Source organism: Hemitrygon akajei, chromosome 5 (assembly GCF_048418815.1).
Source record: "Hemitrygon akajei chromosome 5, sHemAka1.3, whole genome shotgun sequence".
NCBI classification, from domain to species: domain Eukaryota; kingdom Metazoa; phylum Chordata; class Chondrichthyes; order Myliobatiformes; family Dasyatidae; genus Hemitrygon; species Hemitrygon akajei.
The window spans coordinates 192,229,144-192,242,380 of NC_133128.1; the positions used below are offsets into that span (position 1 = coordinate 192,229,144).

The 13,237-nt window shown below is 43.7% G+C and overlaps 1 protein-coding gene across 2 annotated transcripts in view; it reads right to left on the bottom strand.

The window, feature by feature from the left end:
• Window positions 1–13,237, bottom strand: part of LOC140728601 (inactive dipeptidyl peptidase 10-like) — a 1,645,453-nt gene that overhangs the window by 392,473 nt on the left and 1,239,743 nt on the right. For both annotated transcript variants that reach the window (XM_073047583.1, XM_073047584.1), the window contains exon 4: window positions 9,834–9,928. In XM_073047583.1, coding sequence (XP_072903684.1) covers window positions 9,834–9,928 — 95 coding nt within the window. The remainder of the gene's footprint in view (window positions 1–9,833; window positions 9,929–13,237) is intronic.

The window sequence follows — 13,237 nt, forward strand, 5'->3', positions numbered from 1 at the left end:
AGAGTAGGCCCTTCCAGCTCTTTGAATTATGCCACTCAGAAACCCCCGATTTAACCCTAGTCTAATCCCAGGACAAGTACAACTGGTACATCTTTGGACTGTGGAAGGATACCAGTGACCCGGAGAAAACCCACGCAGTCGTGGGGAGAACATACAAACTATTTACAGTCAGCAGTGGTAAATTGAACCTGGGCCACTGGTAGTGTAAAGCATTGTGCTAACCACTACACTACTGTGTTGCCCTGTCCAGAATCAGAATCAGGTTTATTATCACCAGCATGTGATGTGAAATTTGTTAACTTCTCAGCAGCAGTTCAATGCAATACAAAATACAGAAGAGGAGAAAGAAAAAGGGGGAGGAGCACCAGAGGCAGGCAATGGGCAGGCAAGGAGATAAGGTGAGAGAGGGAAAAGAGGATGGGAAATGGTGATGGGAGTGGGCATTAACAGAACTTCGAGAAATTGATGTTCATGCAAGCAGGTTGGAGGCTACCCAGACAGAATATAAGACGTTGTTCCTCCAACCTACATGTGACCCTATCACAACAGTGGAGGAGGACATGGATAGATATATCGGAATGGGAATGGGAAGTGGAATTAAAATGGGTGACCACTGGGAGATCCACACCCTCCACACCAGTCCTAACCTCACCATCATTCCCACAGATAAGGGACATGCTGTAGTAGTCTGGTGTACTGACCTCTACTTTGCTGAGGCCCAGCACCAACTCTCAGACACCTCCTCTTGCTTACCACTCAACAGCACCCCGGTAAGGAACACCAGGCCATTATTCTCCACATCATCACCAACCTTATTGACTCCCATCCACTGCCACAAACCTCATAGTTCCCACACCCTGCACCTCCAGTTCCCCTCCACTACCACTCTCCTCCCACTAGTGGAACTTGTCCTCACTGTAAATAATTTCTCCTTTGGGTCCTCCCACTTCCTTCAAACAAAATGGGTAGCCATTGGCACTCGCATGGGTCCCAGCTATGCCTGCCTGTTTGTCAGCTACGTGGAACTGTCTACACTGGTGACCATCCTGCAATTTTCCTACACTACATCAACAACTGCATTGGTGCTGCTTCCTGCATCAATGCTGAACGCTGAACTCATTGACTTCATCCATTTTGCCTCCAATTTACCTGGTCCATTTCCAACCCCTTACTTGATCTCTCTGTCTCTATCTCCGAAGACTGCTTATCCACTGATGTCTAGTACAAACCCATAGACTCTCACAGCTACCCGGATTATACCGCTTCCCACCCGGTTACTTGTAAAAACGATCCACTCTGTCAATTCCTCCGTTTCCGCTGCATCTGCTCTCAAGATGTGGCTTTCCAATCTAAAACGAAGGAGATATCCTCCTTTTTAAATAAAGGGTCTTCCCTTCCTCCACCAACATGCTACCTTCAATTGCATCTCTTCCATTTCACGTACGCCTGCTTTTACACCATCCTCCTACCACCCTACCAGGGATAGGGTTCCTCTTGCTCCTTACCTACCACCCTATCAGCCTCTGCATCCAGCACAGAATTCTCCGAAACTTCCTCCATCTCTAATGGGATCCTACCACCAAGCACATCTTTCCCTCCCCCTCACTTTTTGCTTTCCACAGGATCCGCTCCCTATTCGACTTCCTTGTCCATATACCCCTCCCGGCACTTATGCACTTCTCCTTGCAAGAGAAGCTGCACATGCCCCTACACCTCTTTCCTCACTACCATTCAGGGCCCTAAACATTTCTTCCAGGTGAGGCGACACTTCACCTGTGAATCTGTTACAGTCATATACTGTGTCCCATGCTCCTGGTGTGGTCTCTTGTATATCCATGAGACCCAACGTAGATTGGAAGACTGATTCACCAAGAACCTGCACTCTGTCCACCAGAAAAAGCAGGATCTCCCAATGGCCACCCATTTTAATTCCACTTCCCATTCCCATTCCATTATGTCTATCCATGGCCTCCTCCACTTAGGTTGGAGGAACAACATCTTATATCTGTTTTTGTAGCCTCCAACTTGATGGGATGAACATTGATTTCTCAAACTTCTGGTAATGCCTCCCACAAACCCCTCTCCTTCACAATTTCCCATCCTCTTTTCCCTCTCACACCTTAGCTCCTTGTCCACCCATTGCCTCCCTCTGACACTTCTCCCTTTTCTTTCTTCCATGGCCTTCTGTCTCTTTCAACTTCCCAGCTCTTTAACTTCACCTCTCCCCCTCCAGGTTCCACGTATCGCCTATATTTCTCTCTCCCCTCATCCCTCCATTTAAATCTACTCCTCAGCTTTTTTCTGCAGTCCTGCTGAAGGGCTGAAACATTGACTGTACATTTTTCCATAGATGCTGTCTGGCCTACTGACTTCCTCCAGCATGTTGTGTGTGTTATAAAGTGTGGCTGTTGTTAATAGATCAGAGACTAAACAAAGGAGATACGATGCTTCTTTCACTGCTAAGTAACATGACAAATGATCACAAAGATAAAGCAAAGAATAGAAACATTTTCACCTAAGGATATTGGTAACTGGGCCAGGAATAAGAACTTCTTTATTTCTCTCATTTCCTCTGCTCAGCCTTGCACAAGTCTCCTTCTCTCCTTCACTATCGAATTTACACAGCAGGAGTGCCTTCTCTCTTATTTTAAGAGCTGTCATTTACAATGCACTCTACGTACATTGTTCTGCTACTGCCCCCTCTAAATTACTAGAGGCCAGATTTTTGGTCTCTCCCACTTTTGTGTTTCCACCCTGTGGTGAAGTGCAGATACCTGTCTGGACATGCCCCTCTGCTGACTGCTCCTGTGGCTCCTCCCAGTGACCGTGGCTCCTCCCACAGACCCCTGTATAAAGGCGGTTGGAGGCACTGCTCCCCCCTCAGTCTCCAGGATGTTGTGAGGTGGTCTCTTGCTACTAATTGTGGTCTCTTGCAGCTAATAAAAGCCTATCGTTCGCCTCCCGTCTCCAAGAGTTATTGATGGTGCATCACACCCATATTCTCTGCTGTTGCAGTCACACACATAGAAGAAACCAGGTTTAGTTTAATCAGTCCAATCAACTGCATAGAGGCACATAAGAGGAAGTATTCAAAAGCTATTATCTGCCCATGTCAAGCAAGAGGCCTGTCTGCCACACTACAACAGCATTGCCCCAGTCTGCTGGTTTGCCGGTGAGGCAATGGAGAGAGTGCAGTACTGTACTAGCTGCACAGATATCCTGGATTGCTAAAAGCTGTTTTCTTTTTAATTCCTAAAAAGCTAACTTCATTCATTCATTAAAATCATAAGACAGTAACGTATAGGAGCAGCATCAGGCTATTCAGCCCACTGAGTCTACTCCTCCATTTCATCATGGCTGATCCAATTTTCTTCTCAGCCCCAATCTCCTGCCTTCTCCCCGTATTCCTTCATTTCCTGACCAATCAAGAATGTATCAACCTCTGCCTTAAATATACCCAATGACTTGGCCTCCACAGCTGCCTGTGGCAACAAATTCCACAGATTCACCATTATTTAACTAAAGAAATTCCTCCTCATTTCCATTCTAAATGACGTCTGTCTATTTTACGATGGTGTCCTCTGGTCTTAGACTCCCCCAGCATAAGAAAGATCCTCTCCACATCCTCTCCATCAATGCCTTCCAACATTTCTTCTGAATTCCAGTGAGTACAGGCCGAGTCATCAAACACTCCTCATAAGCTAATCCTTTCAGTCCCAGAATAATTTTTGTGAACTTCCTCTGAATTCTCCCCAATGTCAGCATATCGATTCTCAGATTAGGGGCCCAAAACTGCTCACAATACTCCAGTCCTCAAAGTCTCAATGTTACATCCTTGGCGTTAAATTGTAGCCCTCTCGAAATCAATGCTGACATTGCATTTGGCTTCTTCATCACCAACTCAACCTGCAAAGATGAGACCCGTGGTGAGTCTCATCAGCAAGAACGGCGACTCAGCTTACAGAGAGGAGGTGCAGCGGCTAAAGAGATGGTTGTTGACTTCAGGAGGGCACGGAGCAACCACTCCCCACTGAACATCGACGGCTCCTCGGTAGAGATCATTAAGAGCACCAAATTTCTCGGTGTTCACCTGACGGAGAATCTCACCTGGTCCCTCAACATCGCTCCATAGCAAAGAAAGCCCAGCAGCGTCTCTACTTTCTGCGAAGGCTGAGTAAAGTCCATCTCCCACCCCCCATCCTCATCACATTCTACAGAGGTTGTATTGAGAGCATCCTGAGCAGCTGCATCACTGCCTGGTTCAGAAATTGCACCATCTCGGATCGCAAGACCCTGCAGCGGATAGTGAGGTCAGTTGAGAAGATCATCGGCGTCTCTCTTCCTGCCATCACGGATATTTAGACTACACGCTGCATCCGCAAAGGAAACAGTATTATGAAGGACCCCATACACCCCTCATACAATCTCTTCTGCCATCTGGGAAAAGGCTTCGAAGCATTCGGGCTCTCATGACCAGACTATATAACAGTTTCTTCCCCCAAGCTATCAGACTCAATACCCGAAGCCTGGACTGACACCTTGCCCTACTGTCCTGTTTATTATTTATTGTAATGCCTGCACTGTTTTTGTGCACTTTATGCAGTCCTGTGTAGGTCTGTAGTCTAGTGTAGCTTTCTCTGTGTTGTTTTTTTTATTACGTAGTTCAGTCTAGTTTTTTGTACTGTGTCATGTAACACCATGGTCCTGAAAAACGTTGTCTCATTTTTACTATGTACTGTACCAGCAGTTATGGTTGAAATGACAATAAAAGTGACTTGACTTGACTTGAAATGAAGCTTTGGAGTATCCTGCACAAGTCCCTTTGCACCTTGAGTTTTTGAATTTTCTCTTCATTTCTTTCATTGATCTTTATTTATTATTTTTTTCACATTACGTCATCGTCTATACATTCATGACATTGTACAGTCAATGCATGTGTCATTAAGCTAACAAATTTTCTGTGTACGAAGCACCAGTGCCACTCATGTGAACTCCCTGGACAATACACATTGAAGTGTTTATGGGTCTGTCAGAGCATAATGGAGGCAAGATCTTAGATTGCAACCGTTCCCTACAAAGCCTTTGGGCTGACTGCACCAAGCTTAAGTGTGCCTTTTAGCACACACTCCTGCAGATTGTAATGGACCAAATAGCACCATTCATTGCACAGAAAGATCCAAAAATCTCAGGCAGCTCAAAATGAGTTGATGATCTTCCAACTGCACCAGATTTTTCTCTAAGTATGTGTCACTGCGAATAGCCCTCTGTTATGCAGCTGCTCGGGAACCTTCGCATCTTTATCCAGGTATTCTTTGTCAATACCAAGTCCCAAGAGTGGAGGGGGCCTTTTTCCCCTTGTGGAAGTGTTGAGGGAAATGTGACTCCGGTATGGAGGAAGGAGGGCCCATCTCACTGACTGCTAACTGATGTCTGGGTGCTTATTGCTGTGTCCTTGACATGAAGTGTTCTGCCAAACAATTTTTACTGTCTGCTCATATCCAGTGTACTCTCCTTGTGCAAGACATTCCTTAAGGCCATAAGACATGAGCAGAATTAGGCCATTCAGCCCATTGATTCAATGCTTACTACTTTATGGAGCTCAGGATAGTACAACAAAATCTAACTAATCGTGCAACTACGTGGACAGGCACATCCTTCAGAGGGACAGGTAGACTCTCAGCACATAGTGAGGTTGGTATTTGCATATTTTAATCCTAGTGCAGCAGGACAAAGCCACACACAAAAGAGGCTATCAGGAGAAGGGCAAAGTTGGCTATTGATACACCATCAATATCTCTCTCTGAGACATGAAGTTGAGATATCGGCTATTATTGACTTGAAGAAAGAACAAGCAGTAGTTGACCACCATACTACATCCTGGAGACTGAGGGAGGAGCAGTGCCTCCAATCGCCTTTATACCGGGGTCTGTGGGAGGAGCCACAGGAGCAGTCAGCAGGGGGTGTGTCCAGACAGGTATATGTAGTTCACCACAGGTATACTTTTTCACTACTTTCTCAGGAAATATGCATTAGTACCTGCAGGACACCCTCCAACATGGATCCCCCAGCTGAAACGGAAGGTGGCTTTACATACTGCCATGGTACAAAAAGAGGGTATTGGCTTGGAGGCTGCAAAGGGTTGTCGACTCAGCCAGCCCCACCTTGATAACAAGCCTCCCAACCACCGAGTGCATGTTCAAAAGGCAATGCCTCACGAAGGCAGCCTCCGTTATGAACGACGCTCACCACTTGTAACAATGCTCTTCCGATTGCTACCATCAGGGATGAAGTACAGGAGCTTGAAGACCCTTACTCAATATTTCTTCCCCTCTGCCATCAGATTTCTGAACAGCCCACGATCACTGCCTCACCATTCCTCTTTTGAACAATTTATTTCATTTCTTATTATTGCACAATTTAATTTATTTGTTAATTATTTATTTGCATGAAACATCAGATTTCATGATGTCTATCAGTGATTCTGATGCTGAGCGATGTGAGGATCAGTAAGGCCTGTGCCAAAGAGCAACTCAAACTGGCTGCAGATTCGATTTGATTTGGGTCACAATGAATCCAAGCTCAGCTTTGCGCACTGTCCGTGTAGAGGGGTTTGATCTCAGTGTTCCCACTGCCTGCCATCTTCACCCCTCTTATGGCCGTGTTTTTCCTGATTGATTCACAAAGTGTTCTTTATAATACACTAAAAAGACAAAGGAGAATGCGGCACATTGCCTGATTCAAAACTTTAGAGGGAAGCCATCTGTTTTCTATTATTGCAGATGTGTTCTGTACTTCCGATATCTGGGTACAGTGGTAGGATCCAAGTCTTGATTTCCTCCCCGTGTTCATTTTGGATGAACGTCCATTATGTATGTGTGCAATATCCTGTCTAAGACATTCTCTTGGCCCATGCTGGTCAGGAGAACTGACATCTTGTCCTCCATTCAGGTGATGCAATGCAAAAATATTCTTTCCAAGAGCTGATTTATACAACCACACTTCTTTTCAGTGAGAAGGGAGGGGTACATACTATACCTGGAGTTTTAGGTTTCCATGAACATCCTGGTAACAGAGTTCACCTACACACCAGTGAGTTTTACATCGTAGCTCACCAACCAAATCAGAGTTCAAAGTGCAAAATCAGAATAACAGAAGAGTGCAGATCACAGAATCCCTACATCAACAACATAGACTGTACCTCCAGTGCTATATCTTCCCATTAACTATTTTACACAGAACACATTTATTCAAAAATATTTCATCAGGAGGCATCTTTCAATTGAAATATTAATACCTCTCTCTCACAAATTCTCCATAACTCACTGTTTCTGGCCACTTCTGATGTTAATCCATATTTTAGTCTTGGTTGTACCTCTGCAGATGGTTTTGAAAGGTCAGAAACCTCCAAATGGGTACAGAACATTCCTAGAGGAGTGTTGCTAATACCAGGTAATTTGCCAGGTGGAATGTGGTAACAATGGATTTGGCCTGGTTTAGTTACAGATTTCTCATCTGAAAGCAGTCAGTCATTGCATTTATGTCGGCTATTTGTACGTCTACTAGGCTCACAAAGATCTTTGTCTCTAAAGCAAGTATCACATCGCCAGAAGGGATAAATTTACTTCATGCTGTGATAAGCACGTCATTTGTGTAGGAGCAAGAAAGCTATATGAGGATTGGAGATTAAAGGTATCAATGGAAAGGAAAGAAGATGGAAAGTGGGGTCCCACAAGAAATAGCACTGGGATCCCATTGCTCATAATTATAGTAATGATCGTGATTTTGTGATCTATTGAAAAACCAAAATATAATACTCTGTATCTTATACTATAACATTATAAGATACAGAATATCAATATATTTATATTTTTGGATGACTCTAATATGCAGAGGTAATGGAAAGGGGTGGTGTGCAATAGGCTAGTACTGAGGACAACAAAAGCATTACAAAAATAAATAAAAAATAAATTTACAGTATGAGCATATAGTTAAATTAGTTTCAAAGGGATTTGTGAAAGGTCAAATATTATAAGGGAAGTAAAATCTCTGAGGGCAGAGACGTATAAATATGCAAAATGACTAAACTATTGACAGTTATCAATAGATTGAGGCCTCCTCTGGCTGCAGTGATGACTGGCTTCACGTCCTTTGTAAAATTTCAGTTCTGAATGTTATTTGCTTACTTTCATTGTTTACATGACTGTTCTATCTCTGCACATTGGGCGTGTGACAGTCTTTTTTTTAATGGGGTCTTTAGGGGTTTTGTTTTGTGGCTGCCTGTAAGGAGGTGAATCTGAAGGTTGTGTAATGTGTACATACTTTGATATTAAATGTACTTTGACCTTTGAACATGTTACAAGCCCTGGGTAAATACAAATCAAGTGCAAGAATTTCTTAAATTTAATTCAGCAGTCACAAAGCTTGAAACTAAATCTGAGCCTCTCTCTTTTAGACAGTAGTTAAATCAACAGCATTTTCTATTTTCACTTTTAAATTAGCATTTATCAATTTTATGACTGATAATAAAGTTGGTACTCAGAATTTTAAACATTGAATTTGGTGCGGTAACTATTTCATATGCAGACAGTGCACTATTTGCTTTTTGGAGACTATCCTATTACGTAAATTAATTTCTTATGGGCAAATAAGTACTTATAAACTTTATAATACAATAAAGAATTTCTTAAAACTAAAGAAAATGAATTATGCTTTATTTGTATCAAACCTTCTTTAGACCATTCCAATCTGGTTAACACAGTTTATACAAACAATACAGTGGGACTTCACAATATATAGAAAATATTAATCAATAAAAAGCCAGAAATATAATACTTGTTAGGAAAGAAACTCAAAGTCTTTTATCCCTTGTAATGAGAAGATTGGTGATCTAATAGAGCATTTTGAGTTTATGAATGGTTTTGGTAGTCTTGGTACAGAAGTAATGTTTCCATTTATTTCCAAAGAGCAAAGCCAATGGATTTCAATAATAGAAATCAAATAGTGTATTTAGAAGCAAAATGGTAGATATGTGAAAAGTGTTACTGGAAGGAACAATTGAGGGGAACTGTACTGAGAAATTAGATGTGTGTTTAAAGGTGGAACTAATAAAGGTGACAGCAATGAGTGTCAAAAAGGTGGCAACCATCATTAAGGACCCCCATCACCCAGGTCATGCCCTCTTCTCATTGACACCATCAAGAAGGAGAAACAGGAGCCTGAAAGCACACTCTCAATGATTCAGTACAGCTTCATCCCCTCTGCCATCTGATTGCTGAATGGTCATTTGAACCCATGAGCACTACCTTGTTACTTTTTTGGCCGTGATATTAAACCTGATTCTGATTGGAGCATAAATGTCAATATAGACTAAACATGCCGGAAGGTATGTTTCATTGCAATATATCAAATGTAATTTCATGTAATTCGTTATCGTTCTGGGTTAATGAATTCAGTAAAGAAGATAAACATTTGACAAGTCACCACCTTCGGCTAGTTTGCCAGTCAACTGTGGTCCTGCTTGCCCTTTTGCTTGTTGATCTAATTAAGGCTAAAATTAAATTCTGATTGATGAAATTATACATTAGGGTAGAAACACCTTCAGAGCTCAACATTCGACAGCAGTTCCAAGAACTTTGAAACTAAACAAATAACACAAACACACTATAGAGTTTTATCTGAAAATATTTATGGATCCATTTGTGTATGATTGGAATTGATTGATGATCTTGTACATCATGGGTTGACAGAAGCAGGAATCAACAGAAGAAATATTAAAGGAGATGGAAATAGCATTTTGAAATGAAAATACAAAAAATATTAATATATTTACTTACAAATGTGCTGTTTTCCAACAACACTGTTGTTTCATTGGTTATTATATTCAGTTTGATCACATGACCATCTCTGGCCCGGTACACCACCTCAGCATCTGTCGGAAGAAAGTGAAGCAATTTAAATAATTTTTTTCCTACTACATGTCTTAATTACTACCTAAAACAGAACATCAACTTCAAATTAAATTAAACACAGTAAATATTTAGAAGTCTATCAGCATCCAAGAGATGCTCTAACTAGTCAAAGACTTTTCAACAGTCCAACAAATGACTTAAGTTTGAAAATAAATCTCAGCCCCTCTCTTTGGCTGACTCAATGGTATATCAACTATTTTTCCTATTTTTACTTCCAAATTAGGATTAAACAATTTTATGAATAGTTGCTACTGAGAATTTTAAACATTGAACAGTCTGGTGCAGTAACTATTTCATCTGTAGACAGTGCACAATTTGCATTTTGTAGACCATCCAACTAAATTAATTACTTATAAATGTTTTAACACAATGAAATTCTATATCGATTGTACAATGATATCCAAGGTGTCTGTCTAATACAAAAATCCACACTATCTAGCAGTCATAAATAGACGGTATATTTTGTTTAGGCCTATATTTTCTGCTCTTTTGTTTAATATTTTCTGTTTATTTTTTGTTTAATATATTAGTAGTAAATTGTCCTACAACTCTGGAGGTGAATTAAAGACAGTCATTATGGTCCCTTTACTTACAATTTCTTTTCACATTTTTGGTTAAACTGTTACAATGTTGAACAATGACAATGCAAGCAGTAAAGCTTCAGGGATCCCAATATTATCTTAATTATTGTGATGTGAAGGTACAATTATTAAACTAAGAAAAGATTCGAAGTACATTTATTATCAAAGTATATATGAGATTTTTCTCCCCACAGATAGTCATGAAACAAAGAAAACTATGAAACCCATTCAAAGACAAAGATCAAACCCCAATGCATATAAAAAAGAACAAATCACGTAAACGGCAAAAGAAATGAGCAAAAGATTCAGAATACAAAACACCAAATGACAAAGTCATTGAAAGAGTCCAACTCATCAGTTCAATCCAGCATTACGCCGTTCAGTACCTGCAGGTCACAGAGCCAGACTGCCCCAAACTAAGCCACACAAAAAAGCAGCAAAAACCACTGTTTTAAAAGAAAATCTATTCAGCAAAATGTGAACACCTGAACACTGCATTAAGCAATCTGTTTACTTCAGTGACTCTTGTTTAAAAACAACTCATCACATATTAGAAAGGTAATGCATGTCCTGCTTCTTTTCAGTGTTTATAAAACACCAGGGCTGATGCACCATCAATAACTCACGCCGAGACTTAGGAAGTGAGATATCGGCTTTTATTGACTGAAGAACAACACTACATCCTGGGGAAATGAGGGAGAGCAGCAGGCCACAGTCGCCTTTATACAGGGGTCTGTGGGAGGAGCCACAGGGGTAGTCAGCAGGGTCTTGGGAGGAGCCACAGGAGCAGTCAGACAGGTATATCTAGTTCACCACATTCACCCCTCCTTTGTTTAAAAAAAAATTCCCAAGCATATTTACAGGTTAAGTCGATCAGGTGGTCGAATCGTTCGCTGCGATCTACGGAGCTCCGGCTGCAATTGCACAGGAGCCGGAGGTGATGACGGCACAGGTGCCGGAGGTGGTGTGTGCTCCGAAGGCGGAGAGTGGGTTAATTCTGTCCCAACAGGAGGTGTCAGGGATCCCTCGCGTGTGAGCGAGGGCCCTGGAACAGACGCATACGGAGTCTGTGTGGGGCACGGTGCGCGCGGAGTCACTTCGGGTACAGGGTGCAAAGTTACCGTGGAGTGCTCGGGGTAGTGGTCTGCTGCTCCGGCGGGCGCCAGGTCGCGGACAGAGACCGTGTCCTCCCGCCCATCAGGCAAGACCACGTAGGCATACTGGGGATTAGCATGCAGGAGGTGAACCTTCTCGACCAGTGGTGAGTACTTATTACTCCTCGCATGTTTACGCAGCAGCACTGGCCCCGGGGACGTCAGCCAAACTGGCAGGGTGGTCCCAGTGACAGACTTCCTGGGAAAAGAGAATAAGCGTTCGTGAGGGGTGGCATTAGTGGACGTACACAACAGGGAGCGGATAGAGTGGAGTGCCTCAGGGAGGACCTCCTGCCATCGGGAGACCGGCAACCCTTGTGACTTAAGGGCTAAAAGTATGGCCTTCCACACCGTGGCATTCTCCCTCTCCACCTGGCCATTCCCCCGGGGATTATAACTCGTGGTGCGACTAGTAGCTATGCCCCTAGCAAGCAGGAACCGGCGCAACTCGTCACTCATAAAGGAGGACCATCTATCACTGTGGACATAGCAGGGATATCCGAACAGTGTGAAGAGATGGCGCAGGACTTTTATGACCGACGTGGTAGTAGTGTCGGGGCAGGGAACGGCAAAGGGGAATCGCGAGTACTCGTCAATAATACTGAGAAAGTAGACATTGCGGTCGGTGGAGGGAAGGGGGCCCTTAAAGTCAATACTCAGTCGCTCAAAAGGGCGGGTGGCCTTGACAAGCTGCGCAGTGTCAGGACGGTAGAAGTGCGGTTTGCACTCAGCGCAGATCTGGCAGTCCCTGGTCATCGTCCTGATGTCCTCCAGGGAGTACGGCAGGTTCCGGGCTTTAATGAAGTGATAAAACCGGGTGACCCCCGGGTGGCAAAGTTGGGCATGAAGGGCATACAGCTGGTCGAGCTGGGCACTAGCACACGGTCCCCGGGATAGGGCATCAGACGGTTCATTGAGCCTGCCAGGCCGGTACAGGATATCGTAAGTATAGGTGGAGAGTTCTATTCTCCATCGCAAAATTTTATCATTTATGATTTTGCCCCGCTGTTGGCTGCTGAACATGAACGCAACCGAGCGCTGGTCGGTCAGCAAGGTGAACCTTCTGCCGGCGAGATAGTGCCTCCAGTGCCGAATAGCTTCCACTATGGCTTGGGCTTCTTTCTCCACCGTGGAGTGCCGAAGTTCAGAGCCTTGAAGGGTACGGGAAAAAAACGCCACTGGCCTGCCTTCCTGATTGAGGGTAGCAGCCAGCGCGACGTCAGAGGCGTCACTCTCTACTTGGAAGGGAATGGTCTCGTCTACCGCATGCATCGTTGCTTTGGCAATGTCCCCTTTAATGCAGCTGAAGGCCGCGCGGGCCTCGGCAGAGAGGGGAAAGGTGGTAGACTTGACCAGGGGGCGGGCCTTGTCTGCGTAATGGGGAACCCATTGGGCGTAATAGGAAAAAAAACCCAGGCACCGCCGGAGGGCCTTGAGAGTAGTGGGAAGAGGGAGTTCTAACAGGGGGCGCATACGGTCGGGGTCAGGGCCAATGACCCCGTTCTCCACGACATACCCAAGGATAGCGAGTCGT